The sequence below is a fragment of the Oncorhynchus tshawytscha genome, linkage group LG25 (assembly GCF_018296145.1).
Source record: "Oncorhynchus tshawytscha isolate Ot180627B linkage group LG25, Otsh_v2.0, whole genome shotgun sequence".
NCBI lineage: Eukaryota > Metazoa > Chordata > Actinopteri > Salmoniformes > Salmonidae > Oncorhynchus > Oncorhynchus tshawytscha.
The window spans coordinates 33309735-33337531 of NC_056453.1; the positions used below are offsets into that span (position 1 = coordinate 33309735).

General features: G+C 47.1%; 1 protein-coding gene across 1 annotated transcript in view; it reads right to left on the reverse strand.

Moving 5' to 3' along the window:
• Window positions 1-27797, reverse strand: part of LOC112247654 (slit homolog 1 protein-like) — a 219991-nt gene that overhangs the window by 32338 nt on the left and 159856 nt on the right. The window contains 15 exon segments of the mRNA XM_042306258.1: window positions 1871-1942; window positions 2534-2602; window positions 5925-6057; window positions 6823-6989; window positions 9185-9328; window positions 9678-9821; window positions 11172-11246; window positions 11768-11807; window positions 11810-11911; window positions 14200-14223; window positions 18608-18771; window positions 20074-20217; window positions 20730-20801; window positions 20903-20974; window positions 25127-25198. Of these exon segments, the coding sequence (XP_042162192.1) occupies window positions 1871-1942; window positions 2534-2602; window positions 5925-6057; window positions 6823-6989; window positions 9185-9328; window positions 9678-9821; window positions 11172-11246; window positions 11768-11807; window positions 11810-11911; window positions 14200-14223; window positions 18608-18771; window positions 20074-20217; window positions 20730-20801; window positions 20903-20974; window positions 25127-25198 (1494 nt within the window).

The window sequence follows — 27797 nt, forward strand, 5'->3', positions numbered from 1 at the left end:
TCAGGATCCTAGAATGATAAGAAACAGGCAGTACACCTTAACATATATCCCTTCTGTTATAACTCAGGATCCTAGAATGATAAGAAACAGCCAGTACACCTTAACATATATCCCTTCTGTTATAACTCAGGATCCTAGAATGATAAGAAACAGGCAGTACACCTTAACATATATCCCTTCTGTTATAACTCAGGATCCTACAGGCAGTACACCTTAACATATATCCCTTCTGTTATAACTCAGGATCCTACAGGCAGTACACCTTAACATATATCCCTTCTGTTATAACTCAGGATCCTAGAATGATAAGAAACAGGCAGTACACCTCAACATATATCCCTTCTGTTATAACTCAGGATCCTAGAATGAGTAAGAAACAGGCAGTACACCTTAACATATATCCCTTTTGTTATAACACATCCTAGAAAACTACAGAGTTGTTTTGTTGTGTTCAATGCGCTCATAGTGGACAGGTGGAACAGGTGGACAGGTAGAAAGGTGGACAGGTAGACAGGTAGACAGGTAGACAGGTAGACAGGTGGACAGGTGGACAGGTAGAAAGGTGGACAGGTAGGCAGGTAGACAGGTGGACAGGGGACAGGTGGCCAGGTAGACAGGTAGACAGGTGGACAGGTAGACAGGTAGACAGGTGGACAGGTGGACAGGTGGACAGGGACAGGGAGACAGGTGGACAGGGGGACAGGTGGACAGGGGGACAGGTGGACAGGTAGACAGGTGGACAGGTGGACAGGTGGACAGGGAGACAGGGAGACAGGTAGACAGGTAGACAGGTAGACAGGTGGACAGGTGGACAGGTGGACAGGTGGACAGGGGGAAGGGTGGACAGGTGGACAGGTAGACAGGTGGACAGGTGGACAGGTGGACAGGTGGACAGGTGGACAGGTGGACAGGTAGACAGGTGGACAGGTGGACAGGTGGACAGGACAGGTGGACAGGTGGACAGGTGGACAGGTGGACAGGGGACAGGTGGACAGGGGGACAGGTGGACAGGGGGGACAGGTGGACAGGTGGACAGGTGGACAGGTAGACAGGTAGACAGGTAGACAGGTAGACAGGTGGACAGGTGGACAGGTGGACAGGTGGAAGGGTGGACAGGGAGACAGGGGACAGGTGGACAGGTGGACAGGTGGACAGGTGGACAGGTGGACAGGTGGACAGGTGGACAGGTGGACAGGGACAGGTGGACAGGTGGACAGGTGGACAGGTGGACAGGTGGAAAGGTGGACAGGTGGACAGGTGGACAGGTGGACAGGGAGACAGGTGGACAGGTAGACAGGTAGACAGGTGGACAGGTGGACAGGTGGACAGGTGGACAGGGGAAGGGGGGACAGGGGAGACAGGGAGACAGGTGGACAGGTGGACAGGTGGACAGGTGGACAGGTGGACAGGTGGACAGGTGGACAGGTGGACAGGGGGACAGGTAGACAGGTGGACAGGTGGACAGGTGGACAGGTAGACAGGGAGACAGGTGGACAGGTGGACAGGTGGACAGGGGGACAGGTGGACAGGTGGACAGGTGGACAGGGGGACAGGTGGACAGGGAGACAGGTGGACAGGGAGACAGGTGGACAGGTGGACAGGTGGACAGGGAGACAGGTGGACAGGTGGACAGGTGGACAGGTGGACAGGTGGACAGGTGGACAGGTGGACAGGTGGACAGGTGGACAGGTGGACAGGTGGACAGGTGGACAGGTGGACAGGTGGACAGGTAGACAGGTGAGACAGGTGGACAGGTGGACAGGTAGACAGGTGGACAGGTAGACAGGTAGACAGGTGGACACGTGGACAGGTAGACAGGTAGACAGGTAGACAGGTAGACAGGTAGACAGGTTAACGGATCAGTGCTTACAGTGTGGTAAGCTGACTCATGTTGGAGAATGAAGAGATGGTGAGAGAGTTGATCTTGTTGTTACTAAGGTCTCTAAAAGGACACAGAACACACTGTTAAATCACACACTGTAGGGCATCCACCCATGAAGTGTCATTCCTTATGTTATAAAATACATTTCACCAAAACAAATATGATTGTTCATGATATGAACTGTTCAGTGGGGTCTTTCTCTACCATATCGTTAACATTATATCTAAAAAGTTGGATTTTGTAACCTCTGATAGTAAGCACCGAGCTCTGTTGAGAGCTGAATTGAAAATAAAAAGCTTGTTTTATGTCCTCCGGATTGGAGAAGAAAGAAGTTCAACAGTGTACCTGTCAGTTAGCCACAGTTCTCCTACAGTATCCAGCCTAGCTGACGCAATTATATTACCCAGAGTTTCTACCCCTGTCTTTCTCTGGCCTCCATTGAATTAGTCCCCCTAATTCTGGCCATCCTACAAGGGTAAAAACGTTTGAAGTGATTACGATGGAGACACAAGGGGTGGACCACTGTTTTTTTAGAGTAACATTTAACATATTATTTTACCCATCGGTCAAAAGATGCTTTTTGATTGGACACGGTACACACTGCCAAATAACACCAGGTAACATCAAGGTTGGCCAGGTAGACACACTCACACTAACTGGAGGTATTTAAAGGTAGAAAGCTCTTTTGGCACCATGCCAAACTGGTTCCCATCCAGATACCTGTGGAGAGACAGACAGATATTCAGAGTTTAATACCTGTGGAAATGGCAGCATTCAGATCCTGTGGTCTTTCTAAAGCCACAGAGTTTAAAGGCCAGTGGAGAACAGACAGATATTCAGATTTAATACCTGTGGAGAGACAGACAGATATTCAGAGTTTAATACTGTCTGAAATGGCAGCCCCCAGACCCCTGGGTCTTTCTAAAGCCCCCCAGAGAGAAAGGCCAGACCTATCTCCCTCCCAACCCCTGTCAGATCTATCTCCCCCCCCCCCCCACCCCTCTCTATCTATCTCCCTCCCCCAACCCCTCTCTATCTCCCTCATCCCCTAAAGCCCCCACCCACCCTCTAACAACCCCCTATCTATCTCCCTCCCCCAACCCCTCTCTATCTCCCTCCCCCACCCCCACCCATCTCCCCCTCTTTCTATCTATCTCCCTCCCCCAACCCCTCTCTATCTCCCTCCCCCAACCCCCCCACCCCCCCCCCATCTCCCTCACCCACCCTATCTATCTCCCTCCCCCAACCCCCTCTCTATCTCCCACCCCCCCCCCCCCCCCACCCCTCTCTATCTATCTCCCTCCCCCACCCCTCTCTATCTCCCTCCCCCACCCCTCTCTATCTCCCTCCCCACACCCAGAGAGAGAAAGGCCATCTCCCTCCCCCAACCCCTCTCTATCTCCCTCCCCCACCCCCCTCTCTATCTCCCTCCCCCCCCACCCCTCTCTATCTCCCTCCCCCACCCCTCTCTATCTCCCTCCCCCAACCCCTCTCTATCTCCCTCCCCCACCCCTCTCTATCTATCTCCCCACCCCCCCAACCCCTATCTATCTCCCTCCCCCACCCCTCTCTATCTCCCTCCCCTCCCTCCCCCACCCCTCTCTATCTCCCTCCCCCAACCCCTCTCTATCTCCCTCTATCTCCTCCCCCACCCCTCTCTATCTCCCTCCCCCAACCCCCCCCCCCCCCCTCTCTATCTCCCTCCCCCCCCCCCCTATCTCCCTCTCTATCCCCCCCCCCCCTCTCTCTATCTATCCCCCCCCACCCCTCTCTATCTCCCTCCCCCACCCCTCTCTATCCCCCCCACCCCTCTCTATCTCCCTCCCCCAACCCCTCTCTATCTCCCCCCCCCCAACCCCTCTCTATCTCCCTCCCCCACCCCTCTCTATCTCCCTCCCCCACCCCTCTCTATCTCCCTCCCCCACCCCTCTCTATCTCCCTCCCCCACCCCTCTCTATCTCCCTCCCCCACCCCTCTCTATCTCCCTCCCCCCCCCCGTCCCTCTCTATCTCCCTCCCCCCACCCCTCTCTATCTCCCTCCCCCCACCCCTCTCTATCTCCCTCCCCCATCTCCCCCCTAACCCCCATCTATCTCCCCCCCCCCCCTCTGTCTCCCTCCCCCACCCCCACCCCTCTCTATCTCCCTCCCCCCACCCCTCTCTATCTCCCTCCCCCACCCCCTCTCTATCTCCCTCCCCCCCCACCCCCTCTCTATCTCCCTCCCCCAACCCCTCTCTAACCATCTATCTCCCCCCACCCCTCTCTGTCTCCCTCCCCCCTCTCTATCTCCCCCCCACCCCTCTCTATCTCCCTCCCCCACCCCTCTCTATCTCCCCCTCCCCCACCCCTCTCTATCTCCCTCCCCCCACCCCTCTCTATCTCCCTCCCCCCACCCCCTCTCTATTCCCCCACCCCTCTCTCTATTCCCTCCCCCACCCCTCTCTAACCATCTATCTCCCCCACCCCTCTCTGTCTCCCTCACCCCCACCCCCACCCCTCTCTATCTCTCCCCCACCCTCTCTATCCCCCTCCCCCCACCCCTCTCTATCTCCCTCCCCCACCCATCTCTAACCATCTCCTCCTTCCCTCCCCCACACCTCCCCCGACTCCTCCCCTACCCCCCTCTCGGCCCTCCCTCCCTCCCTCCCTGCCTCTCCTCCCCCTCCCTCCCTCCCCCTCCCTCTCCCCATCTCCCCCCTCCTATCTATCTCCCTCCCCCCCCACCCCTCTATCTCCCTCCCCCCCCACCTCTCTGTATCTCTATCTCCCTCCCCCCACCCCTCTCTATCTCCCTCCACCCCTCTCTCTCTATCTATCTCCCTCTCTCCCCCACCCCTCTCTATCCATCTCCTCCTTCCCTCCCCCACACCTCCCCCGACTCCTTCCCCCACCCCTCTCTATCTCCCTCCCCTACCCCTCTCTATCTCCCTCCCCCACCCCTCTCTATCTCCCTCCCCCACCCCTCTCTATCTCCCTCCACCCCTCTCTCTCTATCTATCTCCCTCTCTCCCCCATCCCTCTCTATCCATCTCCTCCTTCCCTCCCCCACACCTCCCCCGACTCCTCCCCCTACCCCCCCTCCCTCCGGCCCTCCCCCCCCTCCCTCCCTATATATCCTTCTCCTCCTCTCCCTCCTCCCTCCCCCCCCTCTCTATCTATCTCCCCGCCCCCCTCTCCCTCCCCCACCTCTCTCTATCCATCTCCCCCTCCCCCCCCCTATCTATCTATCTATCTCTATCTATCTATCTATCTATCTATCCTATCTATCCTATCTATCTATCCTATCTCTATCTCTATCCATCTCCCTATCTATCATCCCCCATCTATCTATCTATCTATCTATCTATCTATCTATCTATCTATCTATCTATCTATCTATCTATCTATCTATCTATCTATCTATCTATCTATCTATCTATCTATCTATCTATCTATCTATCTATCTATCTCCCTCCCTCCCATCCCCCCCACCCCTCTCTATCTATCTCCCCCCCCCTCCCTCCCTCTCTCCCCCACCCCTCTCTATCTATCTCCCTCCCCTCCCTATCTAGCTCCCGTTTCCCTCCCCTCCCTCCCCCACACACCCATCTCTTTCTATCTCCCCCTTCCCTCCCCTACCTCCTCCCAACCCTCTCTATCTATCTCCAGACCCATCCCAACAAAACCTGCTCATTAAAATGTTCTCTTGCTGCTGTGGATCTCTCACACACACACACACACACACACACACACACACACACACACACACACACACACACACACACACACACACACACACACACACACACACACACACAGTTCTTGGCCATTGTAGTTGGAGTGACATCAGTATTAGGCCTGGAGGCCTCTGGGAGTAGAGAGGATTGTCTGAGAGAAGAACTATAATGTTTACTCTCTCTCTCTCTCTCTCTCTCTCCTCTCTCCATCTTTCTTCTGTGTTAAGTCCATTGCTACGATCTGCTCATATCCATAAAATTCCACCTGATTGTATCATAAAACATTCTTATGATTTAAATATTTGATGTACTGAGGAGGAACTCACAATTCAGTGACGTTTCTGGGGATGCCTTTGGGCAGCGCACGGAGGTGATTGTTACTGCAGCGTACCACAGTCTCCAGACATGTACACTCACTGGGACACTGAGGCCTGGGCACACAGCTCATCTCCTCCACTCCTGGACAGAGACAGAGGGAGAAGGCAGGTTTGATTATTCATCTAGCAAGAGAGATTGAATAGCGGAAACGAGGAAAAGAGAGATTAGATAGAGAGAACAGAGAGGTTAGATAGAGAGAACATATTAAATGAGAGGTTAGATAGAGATGACATATTAAATGAGAGATTAGATAGAGAGAACATATTAAATGAGAGGTTAGATAGAGATGACATATAAATAAATGATTACATATTAAAGAGGATTTAGAGAACATATTAAATGAGAGGTTAGATAGAGATGACATATTAAATGAGAGGTTAGATAGAGAGAACATATTAAATGAGAGGTTAGATAGAGATGACATATTAAATGAGAGATTAGATAGAGAGAACATATTAAATGAGAGGTTAGATAGAGATGACATTAAATGAGAGATTAGATAGAGAGAACATTTTAAATGAAAGATTAGATAGAGATGACATATTAAATGAGAGATTAGATAGAGATTACATAGTAAATGAAAGATTAGATAGAGATTACATTTTTAAAGAGAGATTACATAGAGATGACATATTAAATGAGAGATTAGATCGAGATGACATTAAATGAGACAGGTAGAAATGTGTGTGCTAGAGAGTGTGAGGCAGAACTGTGTGTGCTAGAGAGTGTGAGGCAGAACTGTGTGTGCTAGAGAGTGTGAGGCAGAACTGTGTGTGCTGGAGAGTGTGAGGCAGAACTGTGTGTGCTAGACAGTGTGTGTGTGTGTGTGTTTAGACCCAAACTCACCCTCTTCACAGCGGAAGTCAGGCAGTGCCACGTCCTGTAGTGGGATCTCTTTGAGGAAGGCGGGGCGCTGGCATCGAGGATTGCCCGTGACGATTTTTCTGCTTCTCAGCCAATCACCAAGCCAGGCCAGACGACAGTCACAGTTGAAGGAGTTAGCCAGGAGGTTACTGATGGAAAGAGAGAGTTAGACTTAACAATTACACCAATTAAGTGTGTGTGTGTGTCTGTGTGTGTGTGCGCGTGTGTGTGCGCGTGTGTGCGTCTGTCTGTGTGTGTGTGTGTGTGTGTGTGAAGGTGTGTGTGTGTGTAGGTGTGTTAGAGCCCTGCATCGGGTGAAAAATCAGCTGTTGTGTAGAATGAAACCATTATTTCAACCCGTGGTTCAGCTCACAGTTCAGAACAATTACACTGCGGGTCGGATACATTTGCAATCAATTTTTTTACAGGAGCTTGTTGTGAATTCCATTCAGTGAGTGGCGAGGCAGACATAGGCTACCAGCCACGCAGAGACGCCATGGCCATACGGGACACAGGGGCACGTGCCTCCTCAGATCAATGCTGATTAATATATTGTATTTAAAAATATATATTTGTTGCTGTACTAGCCACCTAGCCATTTTCTGAAGTTGTCTTTAGCTAGCCCAGATAGGTTCCCAATCTCCCAACCTCATAGCTAGCTACCAAGAAGCCATTTCACGCTATCAATCAAGATAGAGTAGCAAGCTTGTCTATCTATCTTAGCTGGCATGCCTGCTGGCAAGGTTGGTAGACTTTAGAAAAACTATTCATTACTAAACGCACTGAATAAGACTCACATTCCTTTCAATCTTTTACCCAGATTTTAGCAGAGACGCAGGGAAATGCAGTGCATACAGAAAGTATTCAGACCCCTTGACATTCAGAGACTTGTCCCGAAGCCACTCCTGCATTGTCTTGGCTGTGTGCTTAGGGTCATTGTCCTGTTGGAAGGTAAATCCTAGCCCCAGTCTGAGGTCCTGAGTGCTCTGGAGCAGGTTTTCATCCAGGATCTCTCTGTACTTTGCTCTGTTCATCTTTCCCTTGATCCTGACTAGTCTCCTGGTCCCTGCCACTGAAAAACATCCCCAAAGCATGATACTGCCATCACCATGCTTACCCGTAGGGATGGTGCCAGGTTTCCTCCAGACATGATGTTAGGCATTCAGGCCTAAGAGTTCAATCTTTGTTTCATCAGACCAGAGAATATTGTTTCTCGTGGTCTTAGAGTCTTTAGGTGCATTTTGGCAAACTCCAAGGTGGCTGTCTTGTGCCTATTACTGAGGAGTGGCTTCCGTCTGGCCTCGCTATAATAAAGGCCTGTTTGGTGGAGTGCTGCAGAGATGGTTGTCCTTCCGGAAGGTTCTCCCATCCCCACAGAGGAACTTCCATTTAAGAATGATGGAGGCCACTGTGTTCTTGGGTATCTTCAATGCTGCAGACATTTTTTGGTACCCTTCCCCATATCTGTGCCTCGACACAATCCTGTCTTGGAACTCCTCTGACAATTAATTCGACCTCTTGTCCAATCAATTGAATTTACCACATGTGGACTCCAATCAAGTTGTAGAAACTTCTCATGGATAATCAATGGAAACAGGATGCACCTGAGCTCAATTTTGAGTCCCATAGAAAGGGTCTGAATACAGGTCAATTAGTTATTTCTGTTTTTCATTTTTAATACTTTTGCAAAAATGTCTAAAAACCTGTTTTCACTTTGTCATTATGGGGTATTGTGTGTAGATTGACGAGGATAAACAATGATTGAATCCATTTTAGAATAAGGCTGTAACGTGACAAAATGTGGACATATTCAAGGCATCTGAAAACTTCCAGTCAGGAGGATACAGACAGCTCAGGAGGTGTGCTTAGACATGCAGAAAAAATAAGTTTTCACATAGAATGTAAGGTAAAGATTATGGCTCTAGATTGCATTAAAAAGGGTTTCAAGTGTCTGAAAAATGGATGGGGAGCCTTAAGTTGGGTATTCTACTAAATACATGTATCCTATGTTTGCAGCCTGTATTCAATTCTGGGAATGGTTTATTTAAGTTTTAATTAGGCCTGAAATATTTGATTATCTTAACACTATTTCATGTAAAGGTATTTGTTTGTTATGTCGGCTACAGGCTTTTATTAGGTAAGAAGGCTAATTAGAAGACTATTTTTCTCAAAGCGATTTGAGTAATGCATCGCATTGTGAGAATAAAAATATATTTTTCTTAATTCATGGCATTCATTTTCTCCAAATGATGAATAGACATGCAATATGGCGGGTAGGGCTCTGAAAAACGGACCCGTGCAGGACTTTAGTGTGTGTGAGTGCGCACGTGTTTGTGTGTCTTACAGTGTAGACAGTGTCTGCAGGGTGTCGAAGGCTCCAGGGGTGATGGTAGTTAGCTGGTTGTCATAGAGAGACAACAGGCGAACGTTGTGCAGGCCGGTGAAGCTGTTGTTATGGATACATCTGATCTTGTTGTTCCTCAACATTCTGGAATAGAGAAAACTGCTTAATTGGCATATATCCCATGTGAATTGACAAGAAGTGTATTGAAATGTTCCTGATATGAAATATTAGGAGGAAGATACAGTGTTGGAAAAGGAGGATTTGGATGATGTATTGTGGGTGTTAATACATGAGTAGTCTCTTTCCACAGCCGCTGTGTGGACTTACACATTTCTGCCAAGCAAGACTAGTACATTAAGCGTCTGTGCATGAAGGTTCTCATCCATGTATGCATGAGTGTGTGTGCCTACTTGTGCTCATGTGTGCGTCTGTGTCTGTTTGGGTCACTGCGTGTGTGTGTGTGTGTGTGTCTCTGCATGTGTGTGTGACTCACAGCATGTGTAGTCCCTCCAGTCCCTTGAACATTCCACTGCGGACAGAATCCAGCTGATTGGCTGAAAGATGGAGCTCGTTGACAGACCCCGCCCCCTCAAACGCCCCATCCTCGATCTCCGTGATCTTATTGTTGCTAAGGTTACTGGGAATAAATAAATAATGGTGATTAAAGAAAGATGAAAAAATACATTAGTGAACTTCTTAACTTTTTTGGGGTAGCAGCAGTGAGACATTAGCCTTGGTACCAGTCTGTTAGCTAACATTGCACTCCTGGTATTCCACTCCTTGTATTCCACTCCTTGTATTCCACTCCTTTCATTCCACTCCTTTCATTCCACTCCTTTCATTCCACTCCTTTCATTCCACTCCTGGTATTCCACTCCTTTTATTCCACTCCTTGTATTCCACTCCTTTCATTCCACTGCTTGTATTCCACTCCTTTCATTCCACTCTTTCAATCCACTCCTGGTATTCCACTCCTTGTATTCCACTCCTGGTATTCCACTCCTTATATTCCACTCCTTTCATTCCACTCCTTGTATTCCACTCCTTGTATTCCACTCCTTGTATTCCACTCCTTTCATTCCACTCCTGGTATTCCACTCCTTGTATTCCACTCCTTGTATTCCACTCATTGTATTCCACTCCTTTCATTCCCACTCCTGTATTCCACTCCTTGTATTCCACTCCTTGTATTCCACTCCTTGTATTCCACTCCTTGTATTCCACTCCTGGTATTCCACTCCTTATATTCCACTCCTGGTATTCCACTCCTTGTATTCCACTCCTGGTATTCCAGTCCTTGTATTCCACTCCTGGTATTCCACTCCTTTTATTCCACTCCTTTCATTCCACTCCTGGTATTCCACTCCTTGTATTCCACTCCTGGTATTCCACTCCTTTATTCCACTCCTGGTATTCCACTCCTCGTATTCCACTCCTTGTATTCCACTCCTTGTATTCCACTCCTTGTATTCCACTCCTTTTATTCCACTCCTTTTTTCCACTCCTTGTATTCCACTCCTTTTATTCCACTCCTTTCATTCCACTCCTTGTATTCCACTCCTTTTATTCCACTCCTTGTATTCCACTCCTTTCATTCCACTCCTTTCATTCCACTCCTTGTATTCCACTCCTTTTATTCCACTCATTTTATTCCACTCCTTGTATTCCACTCCTTGTATTCCACTCCTTTTATTCCACTCCTTTTATTCCACTTGTATTCCCTTGTATTCCACTCCTTTTATTCCACTCCTTTTATTCCACTCCTTGTATTCCACTCCTTGTATTCCACTCCTTGTATTCCACTCCTTTTATTCCACTCCTTGTATTCCACTCCTTTCATTCCACTCCTTTCATTCCACTCCTTTCATTCCACTCCTTTCATTCCACTCCTTGTATTCCACTGCTTGTACTTGTGGCTAAACAGACTGGTACCTAGACTAGTGAGACATTTCTGTCTACTTCATTCATAACATAAACCACAACGTACATGTTGTTGAGCTGGGAGAGGGCCTTGAATACTCCTGTAGCCTCCAGTGTAGTGATCTCATTGTTGTTCAGACGACTAGGAAGAGAGAGAGGAGGAAACAGCCATGGTTAGAATGAAGCTGATGTTAAATAAACAGCCATGAATCCTGAAGAAGATTCAAACAATAGTGTGGTGTGTGTGTGTGGTGTATTAATGGCATCCAGGGCTATGGTCCATATGGAACAGGCTGTTTCTGTAAATGCCTGTCGTTAATAGGATCCACAGATCTCTGGCCACAAGCTAACCACAACGTTTGTGTGTGTGTGTGTGTGTGTGTGTGTGTCGGTGTGTGTGTGTGTGTCGGTGTCGGTGTGGGTGTGTGTGTCGTGTGTGTGTGTGTGTGTGTGTGTGTGTGTGTGTGTGTTGGTGTGTGTGTGTCGGTGTGTGTGTGTGTGTGTGTCGGTGTGGGTGTGTGTGTGTGTGTGTGTGTGTGTGTCGGTGTGATGTGTGGGTGTGTGTGTGTGTGTGTGTGTGTGTGTGTGTGTGTGTGTGTGTGTGTGTGTGTGTGTGTGTGTGTGTGTGTGTGTGTGTGTGTGTGTGTGTGTGTGTACTCTTACAGTTCAGTGGTAGAGGCAGGGATGTGTTCTGGTATCTTTTGATTCGGAGGTTGGAGCAGTCCACCACGTTGGAATCACAGCGACATTTAGGAGGACAGACTGGATCACTGTTACACTCATTATTCAGACGGGTGTCCTCGGTACCTGAAGGCACATAACACAACCACACACAACCTTTAAAAAAACTGTACCTGATACACAACAAACACAACACACAGTTGTAAACAAAACTAAATATACCTGAAACACAAAACACACACGCACAATTGGTAGAAACACGTCACACACACAACATATAGAGGTGTCTTTACTACGACTTCATAACTACTAAATGACTGTCGCCCCGTAGCACTCACTTCTGTCATTTGAGAGACTAGTCAAGGACCATATCACCTCTACCTTATCTGTCACCTTAGACCCACACTGCCCTATCCCATCTGGACAACAGAAATGACTATAATACCTCCTCTCCTCTCCTCTCCTCTCCCTCCCATCTCTCTCCTCTCCCTCTCTGTCTATGAAAAGAGGTGTACATACCAGAAAGCCTGGAGCCGGTTACATCAATAATGGATACACACTAGCAGCCACTTAATGTATGTGTGTGTTTGTCTGTGTGTGTTTCTGTGTGTGTGTGTGCGTCTGTGTGTATGTCTGTTTGTGTGTTTGTGTGTCTGTCTCACTCAGAGAGGATAGCCCAGTGTTCTTTTGTTAGTTAGTCATCTGTGTCCCATGTTCCGTAGCGCTCGCACACTCAGCTCCACCCTTAAGTGAAGTTTAGGGATGATGTCATCGTGCCCCTGTAAAGAGTAGAGCCCCCAGAGCCACAGACAGAGGCTTCAACTCAATACGCTCGGAAAGTGGAGACGTCGTAGAATGTTAAAAGGTTAAAAGGTCAAAATTGCTGGAGACACCTTGCCGGTTTGGTGACACCTTTGTGCCTGCTAGGAAAGAGATTTGAGATGGCTAATTGGTGGTAAATAAGTGAATTGTTTCACCTCACAGTTAGCCAATTCAAACTGTTTACAGTCAGTTGGCAATCACTACTTCACTATTTTGCTAGCTACAGTAGCACTGCCGTGTCAATAATAACCTGACTCCAAAAATAACAGGTGTCTCAAGCTGTGTTTGTATTTGACCATTGTGACGTGCAACCATGCATACCCACTTCCTATGGGTATAGACAAATATTTCTCTCCTCATCTCCTTCCCTTCATCTCAATAGACTAACATAGCTTCCTGTCCTCATCTCCTTCCCTTCATCTCAATAGACTAACATAGCTTCTTGTCCTCATCTTCTTTCCTTCATCTCAATAGACTAACATAGCTTCCTCTCCTCATCTCCTTTCCTTCATCTCAATAGACTATCATAGCTTCCTCTCCTCATCTCCTTTCCTTTATCTCAATAGACTAACATAGCTTCCTCTCCTCATCTCCTTTCCTTCATCTCAATAGACTAACATAGCTTCCTCTCCTCATCTCCTTTCCTTCATCTCAATAGACTAGCTTAGCTTCCTCTCCTCATCTCCTGAGGCTGTCTCAGTGAGAACAGTTGTGACTGAGACATGTTGTTCCATGTGTTCTGCTTCTACAATACAGCCTTATTGGTCTCTTTTGGACTCTGAAACAAACAGCTCAGACAGACAGGAAGTCCTGTACTGATGATGACTGAAGTCTAATGACGCTCATTACACTGTGCTGTGGACGACACACACACGCACATGCGCACACACACTCGCTCGCTCGCTCTCTTGCGCACGCACACACACACACACACACACACACACACACACACACACACACACACACACACACACACACACACACACACACACACACACACACACACACACACACACACACACACACACACACACACAGGCGATGAGTGAAGTCTAATAATGCTTATTACAGAGCGAAGTGGATGAACGGAAGTAAATGTAATTTCCTGCTACACAGGAAGCAATGAAAGTTTCAGGATGTTCTTTGATCTAGCAGAGTGACTTGTCTTTCACTGAGACACGAGGACTGATAGATAGTGGGGGAGGGAGAGAGAAAGCGAGAGAGAGAGAATGAGAGAGAATGAGAGAGAGGGAAAGAGAAAGGGAGGTAGGGAGATAGCGAGGTGGAGTTTGTTGGGAAGAGAGTTGTCTGCCAGTACAGAGACTGAATGTTAGTAGTCTACAGTATATTCCACAGTCCAATTATTCACAGAATATAACATGCGCGCACACGCAGAGCTGAGCTGAGCTGAGGCAGAGGGCCAGACAAGGAAGCACACATGACTTACGGTAAAACACAAACCACAAGAGTTAACCCATTCCAATTAGATGGAGAAAGAGATAGAGAAGAGGAGAACTACAGAATGAATGGAGGGATGGAGAGGTGAATAGCGAGGGAGAAGATGTGTAAAAGCGTGAACACAAGCTACTCACCAGGGATGAAGTATTGTTCCTTGGCTGTGATGGAAACAAGAGAGAAGCAATGATGTCAGTCAACACAGATATACATTCTCACATACACTACATGGGCAAAAGTATGTGGACATACGTCATATTAGTGGATTCGGGTATATTAGCCACACCCGTTACTGACACGTGTATAACATCAAGCACACAGCCATGCAATCTCCATAGACAAACATGGGAAGTAGAATGGCCGTATTAAAAAGTTCAGTGACTTTCAACGTGGCACCTTCATAGGATGCCCCCTTCCCAACAAGTCAGTTGGGATCCCTGAGTGCTATAGTATGTAGAGCATAAAAATCATCTGTCCTCGGTTGTGACACTCACTACCAAGTTCCAAACTACCTCTGGAAGCAACAGTAGCACAAGAACTGTTCGTCGGGAGCTTCATGAAATGGGTTTCCATGACCAAGCAGCCGCACACAAGCCTAAGATCACAATGCGCAATGCCGCCATTGGACTCTTGAGCAGTGGAAACGCATTCTCTGGAGTGATGCATCTTGCTTCACCATCTGACAGTCCAACGGACAAGTCTGAGTTTGGAGAATGCTACCTGAGAACGCTAATGCTAACTGTAAAGTTTGGTGGTGGAGGAATAATGGTCTGCGGCTGTTTTCATGGTTTAGGCTCCTTAGTTTGATTAAAGGGAAATCTTAACACTACAGCATACAATGACATTCGAGACGATTCGGTGCTTCCAACTTTGTGTTTAACAGTTTGGGGAAGGCCCTTTCCTGTTTCCTGTTTCAGCATGGCAATACCACAATGGAGGGGGGGGAGGAGGGGAGAGAGAGAGAAAATGATGATTCACCATGGCTAGGCAGATGACAATGCTAGATTGTAAACCAGCGAGAGTAGCGTGTGGAGAGAGGAGTGCCAGGCTGCCTATCCCGCTGCTCTAACACAGTATACTGGCAGAGAGACACACACAGCGAGGCAGAAACACTATAGAGAGACAGGAAGGGCCAAGGAGTGGGAGGGAGATGGGGAGTGAATATAGTAAAGGGTGGGAATGGGCAGGGAAGGGAGGGGGATCAGGGAGATGGGGAGTGAATATAGTAAAGGGTGGGAATGGGGAATGGGCAGGGAAGGAAGGGGGATCTGGGAGATGAGGAGTGAATATAGTAAAGGGTGGGAATGGGGAATGGGCAGGGAAGGGAGGGGGATCAGGGAGATGAGGAGTGAATATAGTAAAGGGTGGGAATGGGGAATGGGCAGGGAAGGAAGGGGGATCTGGGAGATGAGGAGTGAATATAGTAAAGGGTGGGAATGGGGAATGGGCAGGGAAGGGAGGGGGATCAGGGAGATGAGGAGTGAATATAGTAAAGGGTGGGTGGGAGTGCAGGAGAGTAAAACCCACTATGCCTGACAGACAGTGGAAAGGGCCTGGAGGTAGGGAGAATTGGGGAAGGGGGAGAGGAAGGATGATGGGCAGAGTGGGGGCAGGGGTATTAGAAATTGGTATTTGAAGTGAGGTACTGTAGTAGGCAGAGGGCTTGAGGAATTGGACACGGGCAGAAACCCTAGCTACAGCGCCAGCCTTACCCAGCGATGCCAGCTCTCTTTGGTGTACTGTGAAACCAGACTCACTGTGTGTTAATGTGCTATAAAACCTGCTAGAGGAGAGAGGGATGGAGGGAGGGATAAAGGATCAACAACTAAATTAAAACCCTCGGCTAGGGATAAAGGATCAGCAACTAAATTAAAACCCTCAGCTAGGGATAAAGGATCAACAACTAAATTAAAACCCTCGGCTAGGGATAAAGGATCAACAACTAAATTAACACCCTCGGCTAGGGATAAAGGATCAACAACTAAATTAAAACCCTCGGCTAGGGATAAAGGATCAACAACTAAATTAAAACCCTCGGCTAGGGATAAAGGATCAACAACTAAATTAAAACCCTCAGCTAGGGATAAAGGATCAACAACTAAATTAAAACCCTCAGCTAGGGATAAAGGATCAACAACTAAATTAAAAACCTCAGCTAGGGATAAAGGATCAACAACTAAATTAAAACCCTCAGCTAGGGATAAAGGATCAACAACTAAATTAAAACCCTCAGCTAGGGATAAAGGATCAACAACTAAATTAAAACCCTCGGCTAGGGATAAAGGATCAACAACTAAATTAAAACCCTCAGCTAGGGATAAAGGATCAACAACTAAATTAAAACCCTCGGCTAGGGATAAAGGATCAACAACTAAATTAAAACCCTCGGCTAGGGATAAAGGATCAACAACTAAATTAAAACCCTCGGCTAGGGATAAAGGATCAACAACTAAATTAAAACCCTCGGCTAGGGATAAAGGATCAACAACTAAATTAAAACCCTCGGCTAGGGATAAAGGATCAACAACTAAATTAAAACCCTCGGCTAGGGATAAAGGATCAACAACTAAATTAAAACCCTCAGCTAGGGATAAAGGATCAACAACTAAATTAAAACCCTCAGCTAGGGATAAAGGATCAACAACTAAATTAAAACCCTCGGCTAGGGATAAAGGATCAACAACTAAATTAAAACCCTCAGCTAGGGATAAAGGATCAACAACTAAATTAAAACCCTCAGCTAGGGATAAAGGATCAACAACTAAATTAAAACCCTCAGCTAGGGATAAAGGATCAACAACTAAATTAAAACCCTCAGCTAGGGATAAAGGATCAACAACTAAATTAAAACCCTCGGCTAGGGATAAAGGATCAACAACTAAATTAAAACCCTCAGCTAGGGATAAAGGATCAACAACTAAATTAAAACCCTCAGCTAGGGATAAAGGATCAACAACTAAATTAAAACCCTCAGCTAGGGATAAAGGATCAACAACTAAATTAAAACCCTCAGCTAGGGATAAAGGATCAACAACTAAATTAAAACCCTCAGCTAGGGATAAAGGATCAACAACTAAATTAAAACCCTCAGCTAGGGATAAAGGATCAACAACTAAATTAAAACCCTCAGCTAGGGATAAAGGATCAACAACTAAATTAAAACCCTCAGCTAGGGATAAAGGATCAACAACTAAATTAAAACCCTCAGCTAGGGATAAAGGATCAACAACTAAATTAAAACCCTCAGCTAGGGATAAAGGATCAACAACTAAATTAAAACCCTCAGCTAGGGATAAAGGATCAACAACTAAATTAAAACCCTCAGCTAGGGATAAAGGATCAACAACTAAATTAAAACCCTCAGCTAGGGATAAAGGATCAACAACTAAATTAAAACCCTCGGCTAGGGATAAAGGATCAACAAATAAATTAAAACCCTCAGCTAGGGATAAAGGATCAACAACTAAATTAAAACCCTCAGCTAGGGATAAAGGATCAACAACTAAATTAAAACCCTCGGCTAGGGATAAAGTACTATCTTCTTGCTGTAAATGGAGAGGGAGAATGAAAAGGAGTGTGAGCGTTAGGGAGCAATCGAGAAAGAGGGGAGTTTTGATTGGTATGAGTACTGCTGGCAGAGAGGAAGATGGAGTGATTGAAGGGAAATCTTAACGCTACAGCATACAATGACATTCGAGACGATTCTGTGCTTCCAACTTTGTGTGCAACAGTTGGGGGAAGGGCCTTTCCTGTTTCAGCATGGCAATGAATGCCACAGTGCACAAAGCGAGGTCCAGGGGAGAGAGAGAGAGAGAGAGAGAGAGAGAGAGAGAGAGAGAGAGAGAGAGAGAGAGAGAGAGAAACAGCTGAGAGGGGGGAAGAGAGGAGAGAGAGAGACAGCTGGAGAGACCCAACACACCTCCAGGGGAAGAGAGAGAGAGAGCTGAGAGAGAGAGAGAGAGAGAGAGAGAGAGAGAGAGAGAGAGAGAGATAGAGAGGAGAGAGATAGAGAGGAGAGAGAGAGACAGACCCAACACACCTCCAGGCTGTGTAAAGGCTATTTTACCAAGAAGTAGAGTGATGGAGTGCTGCATCAGATGACCAAATTGAGATGGTTTGGGATAAGTCGGAGAGTGAAGGAAAAGCAGCCAACAAGTGCTCAGCATATGTGGAAATTCCTTCAAGACTGTTGGAAAAGCATTCCAGCTGAAGCTGGTTGAGAGAATGCCAAGAGTGTGCAAAGCTGTCATCAAGGCAAAGGATAGTTATTTGAAGAATCTAAAATATGAAATATATTCTGATTGGTTTAACACTTTTTTGATTCTACATGATTCCATATGTGTTATTGAATAGTTTTGATGTCTTCACTGTTATTCTACAATGTTGAAAATAGTAAAAAATAAAGAAAAATCCTGGAAGGAGTAGGTGTTCTAAAACTTTTGACCGGTAGTATATAAATATATATATATATATAAATATAAATGAGAGAGAGAGAGAGAGAGCTGGAGAGAGAGGTTCACTACAGACAGATGCCAGTTCTCCTACCAGAGCAGCGGAACTTCTTGCTCTTGATCTGCCCGATGCGTTTGTTGGCCAGTCGTCTGGGGCTGGTACAACGGGCACCGCTGGTTTCTATGGGGTTGGAGCGCAGGTAGTCTGCCAGCCACCTCATATTACAGTCACAGATAAACGGGTTCTGGGCCAGGTGACTGAAGAGAGAGAGGGTAGAGGGAGGGCGGGAGGGTGAATGGGTGGGGGAGATACGGGGGAGAGAGGAGGGAGGAAATTTCATGCCAGGAATTTAGGGAGGGTAGCAAATTCCATCCCAATATAATCTTTGTAAACATTAAATGTTACTGTGTGACATGTTAAAGATGTACATCTGTGTGATTGTGTGTGGCATGGGATCTATGTGGTGGTCATCAAGGCCTAGGGTATGGAGATAATGGGATCTATGTGGTGGTCATCAAGGCCTAGGGTATGGAGATAATGGGATCTATGTGGTGGTCATCAAGGCCTAGGGTATGGAGATAATGGGATCTATGTGGTGGTCATCAAGGCCTAGGGTATGGAGATAATATGGGATCTATGGTGGTCATCAAGGCCTAGGGTATGGAGATAATGGGATCTATGTGGTGGTCATCAAGGCCTAGGGTATGGAGATAATGGGATCTATGTGGTGGTCATCAAGGCCTAGGGTATGGAGATAATGGGATCTATGTGGTGGTCATCAAGACCTAGGGTGGACAGTATAAATAGCAGGGACAGGGTAGAGGATATTTGTACTTCTTTTCTCAGGATCCAGGTTCAACAAGAGGCTAGTTATAGACTGGATTTCAGGCACCAGTGTGTGTGTGTGTGTGTGTGTGTGTGTGTGTGTGTGTGTGTGTGTGTGTGTGTGTGTGTATGGTTGTGTGTGTGAACCGTCTACCCTGTTGTCTATGGGGCTCTGGGTGAGAAATGTGTTGTCAGGTGAGCCAAGGGACAACATTATCAGTCAACTTCACAGGTGTGTGCGTGTACGTGTGTGTCTGAGTGTTTGTGCGTGCCTATACTTGTTTATATGTGTTATACAACATAACACAATTGTCCTTGCCAAATATAAACTGCTCAAGTCATTCAGTCAAAACCCTACTGCAGTTTGCTGTCAGCGTTGATAAGTGTTTCTTAATTAAGGCAGCACTGGCACATGCTTGATTGGAGGGTGTATTGACTTGATTTTGAATTACCTGATGGTGTGTGTGTGTTTGAATTTCCTGAGTGTGTGTAATTGTCACGATGATGGATTTACATCTTTCCATTCCTGTGTTATTACGGAGTAAACAGCTGTTTGGCTCATGTTTTATGGTGACAGAGAAGAATGTGTGTGTGTGTGTGTGTGTTTGTGTGTGTGTGTGCGTGCGTGTGTCCACATTCGTGCGTGCATGATTGTGAGTGTGTGCACACGTGTGTGTGTGCAAGCGCCCCTGTATGTGTGTGTATGTGTGTGTGTGTGTGTGTGTGTAACTTACAGCGTCTGTATAGCTCTGAGAGAAGCGAAGGTGCCCTTGGCCACAGTCTGTATCTTGTTGTCATACAGAGACAGAAGAGAGAGGTTCTGCAGGTCTGTGAAGGCATTGGCCCGAACACAGTGGATTTTATTGGCATTCAACAACCTGGGACAGGAAGGTAGAGAGAGAGAGACAGAGAGAGAGAAGGGGGTGGGGGGGGAGAGAGAGAGAGAGAGAGAGAGAGAGGGGGGAAGAGAGAGAGAAAGATAGAAAGAGACATAGAGAGAGGGGTTGGGGGAGAGAGAGCGAGAGAGAGAGCAAGAGAGAGAGAGGGGGGAGCGAGAGAGCGAGAGAGAGAGAGAGAGGGGGGGGTGGGTGGGGAGAGAAAGAGAGAGAGAAAGTTAGAAAGAGACATAGAGATAGAGGGGTAGGAGGGAGAGAGAGTGAGAGAGATAGAGAGAGAGGGGGGAGAGAGAGAGAGAGAGAGGGGGTGGGGGGAGAAAGAGAGAGAGAAAGATAGAAAGAGACAGAGAGAGAGGGGTGGGGGGAGAGAGAGCGAGATAGAGAGAGAGAGAGAGGGGGAGAAAGAGAGTTTTAAAAAATTAAAAGGGAAATATGTTACTTACAATCATTAATGTAAGCTGAATATTATCAAGGAGTAGCCACTGTGTACTTACAGTAGTTGCAGGGCATATAGTCCATCAAACACTCCTTTGGGAAGCTCCGTAATCTTATTCCCATACAGGACTCTGGAAAAGATCAATTGATAAATTAATTAATTAATCAGTGACTCAATCAATCAACAATAAATCAGAAATGCACTTTTCCATCAATGGTTATAGTGACTCACAGTGAGTTGAGAGATCTCAGGCCTTGGAAGGCATCGGGAGCTATTTCAGATATCTGGTTATTACTCAGGTCTCTGAAGGGGGTGAAAGGGGGGTAAAGAGGCATTCAATGTGGGATGTCTTGTCTTCAGCCAGGCCCAACTTTCATACTGTAACTCTAACCCTTAACCCCTAGGACTCAACTCAAAGTCCTTGTAGTACCATAACTTATCATTCAAGTTTCCATTCTAGAACTTCCTGACACAGCCATTGATATTCGGACAGAAGTGAGTTGACGATACTGCTAGCCAATCAAAACCCAGAATAGTGTGGTGTGTGTGTGTGGTGTATTAATGGCATCCAGGGCTATGGTCCATATGGAACAGGCTGTTTCTGTAAATGCCTGTCGTTAATAGGATCCACAGATCTCTGGCCACAAGCTAACCACAACGTTTGTGTGTGTGTGTGTGTGTGTGTGTGTGTGTGTGTGTGTGTGTGTGTGTGTGTGTGTGTGTGTGTGTGTGTGTGTGTGCAGTGAACTCCAGTCAACTGCATGTCTTTAAAGGGAAATCATCATGTGGTCTTTAAGATGTGAAATGATCCCATTTGAGGCTAATGTTAAACTAAGTGCTAAATAAGTGTCTAGTGCAAAAGCCTGACGTTTCCTGGAAAATAGAGCTCTGGATTAGGAGGAGGTTACAGCATCTGATCTCAGACACACTCCTGTCATGTGAAAATAGAGCTCTGGATTAGGAGGAGGTTACAGCATCTGATCTCAGACACACTCCTGTCATGTGAAAATAGAGCTCTGGATTAGGAGGAGGTTACAGCATCTGATCTCAGACACACTCCTGTCATGTGAAAATAGAGTCCTGGATTAGGAGGAGGTTACAGCATCTGATCTCAGACACACTCCTGTCATGTGAAAATAGAGTCCTGGATAAGCATCTGATCTCAGACACACTCCTGTCATGTGAAAATAGAGTCCTGGATAAGCATCTGATCTCAGACACACTCCTGTCATGTGAAAATAGAGTCCTGGATAAGCATCTGATCTCAGACACACTCCTGTCATGTGAAAATAGAGTCCTGGATAAGCATCTGATCTCAGACACACTCCTGTCATGTGAAAATAGAGTCCTGGATAAGCATCTGATCTCAGACACACTCCTGTCATGTGAAAATAGAGTCCTGGATAAGCATCTGATCTCAGACACACTCCTGTCATGTGAAAATAGAGCACCAGACTAGTAGGAGGTTACATCATCTGATCTCAGACACACCTCTGTCATGTTCCAGGTTAACAACACAGTTGTAGGGTCATACAAACTGGGCCAAAGTGAGAACATGTGTGTTTCCACAGTGGGTCCCTCTGTCACCTATTTTGATCAATAGGGATTTGTAGTAGAGGCTCCCCAGAGGCGGAAGGGGACGACCATCCTTCTCAGTGAATTATGCGAGGGAAACAAATAGTGAAACATTTTTAAAAAGTTATCCTTTTTAGATAAAGCTATAATTAATATATTCACATCTCCAAATAATAAATTAAAACACACAGTTTTGCAATGAAGGTCTACAGTAGCCTCAACAGCACCCTGTAGGGTAGCAGCATGGTGTTACTGGAGGACAGCGGAAGGGGGCTCATGCTTCTCGGAAGCCACTCCTCAGTAAAAGGCACGTGACAGCCTGCTTGGAGTTTGCCAAAAAGGACTCTCAGACCATGAAAAACAAGAGTATTTGGTCTGATGAAACCAAGATTGAACTCTTTGGCCTGAATGCCAAGCGTCACGCCTGGAGGAAACCTGGCACCATACCTACAGGGAAGGATGGTGGTGGCAGCATCATGCTCTGGGGATGTTTTTCACCAGCAGTGACTAGTCAGGATCGAGGCAGAGATGAACGGGGCAAAGTACATCGAGATACTTGATGGAGACCTACTCCAGAACACTCTGGACCTCAGACTGGGGCAAAGATTCACCTTCCAACAGACCAACGACCCTAAGCACAGAGCCAAACCAATGCAGGAGTCGCTTCGGGACAAGTCTCTGAATGTCCTTGAGTGGCCCAGCCAGAGCTCACTTGAACCCAATCGAACATCTCTGGAGAGGCCTGAAAATAGCTGTGCAGCAACGCTCCCCATCCAAGCTGACGGAGCTTGAGAGGATCTGCAGAGAAGAATGGGAGAAATTCCCCAAATACAGGTGTGCTAAGCTTGTAGCGTCATACCCAAGAAGACTCGAGGCTGTAATTGCTGCCAAAGGTGCTTCAACAAAGTACTGAGTAAAGGGTCTGAATACTTACGTAAATGTGATATTTCTGTTTAAAAAAATATATAAATTAGCAAAGATTTCTAAAAACCTGTTTTTGCTTTGACATTATGGGGTATTGTGTAGATTGATGAGAGAAAAACAACTATTTCATCCATTTTAGAACAAGGATGTAACATAATAAAATGTGTTAAAAGTGAAGGGGTCTGAATACTTCCCAAGAGCACTATATGTGGCTGCTATGAAAGTTGTGAGGTTTGAGGGGATCAGGAGTGTATTCATTCCGTCGATTCTGATGAAAAAAGTTTCTTAAACAGATGCAGATGCGGTATGAAACGGGAATAAACATACCTGCATTTGTCCAATAGAAACTCTCGTTTGCAACTGTGGGGCTAATGATTACACCCTAGATCAGCTAGATGCAGGCAAGATTTTGCAAGGCAAATCACCATGATTCCTCAAATTTCTCTCAACCTGTGCACATTGTACACTTTTATTCATAGGCTATGTTGTTGTAACCTCATGATGGGTATAGGGAAAATGTGAGTATCATGTAGTAGCCTAAACCTATTGACATTGCATTGAACTGGGTGAATGAAATATGAATGAGAGTCATCTAATATGCTGTAATATAAATCAAATCAAATGTACTTATAAAGCCCTTCTTACATCAGCTGATATCTCAAAGTGCGGTCCAGAAACCCAGCCTAAAACCCCAAACAGCAAGCAATGCAGGTGTAGAAGCAACAAGGGCATGCTCATAAAAATAAATAATTGTCCTTAAACGGCATCAGCCGCCACTGATCTGTAGTGATCTGTTTTGTTAGAGCTATAGCCTTTATTCAACATCGAGATGATATACTGAAATGCAGGAGCAGCGTAAGGAGTAGAGAGGGAGGGTGAAAGAATGTTGTTGTTGTCTAACCTAGTGTTTGGCTGTGGCTAGTTGTGACCAGTAGCCCATGTATTTTAGGGCTAAGCTGGTTAGTGACTGGTTGGTGGATGCACTGGAGGCTGAGATACTACTTGACTGGAAATCACTGCCATGAGCAGGACAGAGTGGAAAGGAGGAGAGGAGGAGGAACCCTCAGTCTTCAATGCAGAACATGCTAGTTGTGACCAGTAGCCCCTGTATTTTAGGGGTAGGCTGGTTAGCAAGTGGTTGGTGAGACTGAGATACTACTGGACTGAACCCCCCCCATAATTAGGGCAGAAAAGGGAGAGAAGAAAAGGATGAGAAAACCATTAGTCTTCGTTCCAGCACTCTCTCCTTCCCCAATATCATATCATATAGTCATCATATCCATAATCCTCTCTGGCACAGTTTATAGTGTGCCTACGCAGTCAGACAGACACTCTACGCAGGCTGAGAATACTGTACCAGCACTGAAACATGAGAGGTGTTATGACAGTGGAGATGTTTCAGCTTGCAGCTGTCTGTAGCCTTCTACCTTCTCCTGCTCTTCCTCTGAATCTAATGGTTTGGGTTGTGACATAAAAATAAGAAGGTAAGATTTACTAATTCTGTTTTGATTGGACCCCTGTGCCCTCTGGCCCGACAACAAATTACATTGTCAACATTTCACCAGTTCTTTTTTTTTTTAGGTGCAGTAGGCTGGGTTGTGAAATGAGTCTAAGTGGATTGCACTCAGTTATGTTATTTTAGTCCTAAACCTGGTGTATTTACAGTACATCTGTTCTTCAGCAACAAAGGAAGTGTACTTAGTGTACTTCAGCCCTCAATAGTATATACTTGCATTAATACTTTAGCCCTACAGCTAGTGTACTTACATGTTTTCTTCTGCCCTAGAAGAAGTGTAGTTAGTGTACTTCAGCCCCAGAGGAAGTGTAGTTAGTGTACTTCAGCCCTAGAGGAAGTGTAGTTAGTGTACTTCAGCCCTAGAGGAAGTGTAGTTAGTGTACTTCAGCCCTAGAGGAAGTGTACGTAGTGTATGTCAGCCCTAGAGAGTATATACTTACATCCTGCGCAGCTTCTTGTAGGGAAAGAAGGCACCGGGAGGAACTGACTTGATCCCATTCTGCTCCAGGCGACTAGAGAGAGACAGAGATGGGGAGGAAAGGGAGGGATGGAGAGAAGGAGAGGACGAGACAGACAGACAGAGAGAGGGAGGGATGGAGACAGAGAGAGGAAGAGTTGGAGACAAAAAGAGGGAGAGATGGAGACAAAAAGAGGGAAGAATGAGACAGAGAGAGGAAGAGATAGAGACAGACAGAAGGAGAGAAAAACAGAGAGAGAGAGAGAGAGAGAAAGAAGGAGAAAATCAAGAGGAAGAGAAGGAGACAGAGATATGGAGACAGGGATACAGAGCGATGGAGACAGGGAGAGATGGAGAAAAGAGAGTGAGAGAGAAGGAGACATGGAGAAAAGAGAGATGTAGATACTAGGTAGTAAACCAAAAGAGATCACTATAGAAACAAAGCAGAGTAGTCATACATTATCACAGACCCATGGTAATTGATCAGGTGCTGCCAACTTCCTTTAGAAATGGAGGTACAGGGAGAGACATGGAGGAGCACAGTGGAGGTACAGGGAGAGACATGGAGGAACACAGTGGAGGTAAAGGGAGAGACATGGAGGAACACAGTGGAGGAACAGGGAGAAACATGGAGGAACACAGTGGAGGTACAGGGAGAGACATGGAGGAACACAGTGGAGGTACAGGGAGAGACATGGAGGAACACAGTGGAGGTACAGGGAGAGACATGGAGGAACACACAGACATGGAGGAACACAGTGGAGGTACAGGGAGAGACATGGAGGAACACAGTGGAGGTACAGGGATGGAGACATGGAGGAACACAGTGGAGGAACATGGAGAACACAGGAACACAGTGGAGGTACAGACATGGAGGAACACAGGTACAGGGAGGACAGGAACACAGTGGAGGTACAGGGAGAGACATGGAGGAACACAGTGGAGGTACAGTGGAGGTACAGGGAGAGACATGGAGGAACACAGTGGAGGTACAGGGGAGACATGGAGGAACACAGTGGAGGTACAGGGAGAGACATGGAGGAACACAGTGGAGGTACAGGGAGAGACATGGAGGAACACAGTGGAGGTACAGGGGGAGAGACATGGAGGAACACAGTGGAGGTACAGTGGGGGAGACATGGAGGACATGGATGGAGGAACACAGTGGAGGTACAGGGAGAGACATGGAGGAACACAGTGGAGGAACACAGTGGAGGTACAGACATGGAGGAGACATGGAGGAACACAGTGGAGGTACAGGGAGAGACATGGATGGGAGCACAGTGGAGGTACAGGGATGGAGACATGGATGGAGGAACACAGTGGAGGTACATGGGGAGAGACATGGAGGGAACACAGTGGAGGTACAGGGAGAGACATGGAGGAACACAGTGGAGGTACAGGGAGAGACATGGAGGAGCACAGTGGAGGTACAGGGAGAGACATGGAGGAACACAGTGGAGGAACACAGTGGAGGTACAGGGAGAGACATGGAGGGACACAGTGGAGGACATGGAGGAACACAGTGGAGGTACAGGGAGAGACATGGGGAGAGACATGGAGGAGCACAGTGGAGGTACAGGGATGGAGACATGGAGGAGCACAGTGGAGGTACAGGGAGAGACATGGAGGTACACAGTGGAGGTACAGGGAGAGACATGGAGGAGCACAGTGGAGGTACACAGTGGAGGTACAGGGAGAGGGAGAGACATGGAGGGACACAGTGGAGGTACACAGTGGAGGAACACAGTGGAGGAACAGTACAGGGAGAGACATGGAGGAACACAGTGGAGGTGCAGGGAGAGACATGGAGGAGCACAGTGGAGGTACACAGTGGAGGAACACAGTGGAGGAACACAGTGGAGGTACAGGAGAGACATGGAGGAACACAGTTGGAGGTACAGGGAGAGACATGGAGGAACACAGTGGAGGTGGAGGTACAGGGAGAGACATGGAGGAGCACAGTGGAGGTACAGGGAGAGACATGGAGGAACACAGTGGAGGAACACAGTGGAGGTGTACAGGGAGAGACATGGAGGAACACACAGTGGAGGTGCAGGGAGAGACATGGAGGAACACAGTGGAGGTACAGGGAGAGACATGGAGGAACACAGTGGAGTACAGGGAGAGACATGGAGGACACAGTGGAGGTACAGGGAGAGACATGGAGGAACACAAGGGAGGTACAGGGAGAGACATGGAGGAGGCACAGTGGAGGTACAGTGGAGGGAGAGACATGGAGGATCACAGTGGAGGTACAGGGAGAGACATGGAGGAGCACAGTGGAGGTACAGGGAGTACAGGGAGACATGGAGACATGGAGGAACACAGTGGAGGTACAGGGAGAGACATGGAGGAACACAGTGGAGGTACAGGGAGAGACATGGAGGAGCACAGTGGAGGTACAGGGAGAGACATGGAGGAACACAGTGGAGGAACACAGTGGAGGTGCAGGGAGAGACATGGAGGAACACAGTGGAGGTACAGGGAGAGACATGGAGGAGCACAGTGGAGGTACAGGGAGAGACATGGAGGAACACAGTGGAGGAACACAGTGGAGGTGCAGGGAGAGACATGGAGGAGCACAGTGAAACATGAAGACTGGAGAGAGAACTGTCTGCCCTGTCTGGGTCATATAAGCACTCAGAGTCAGA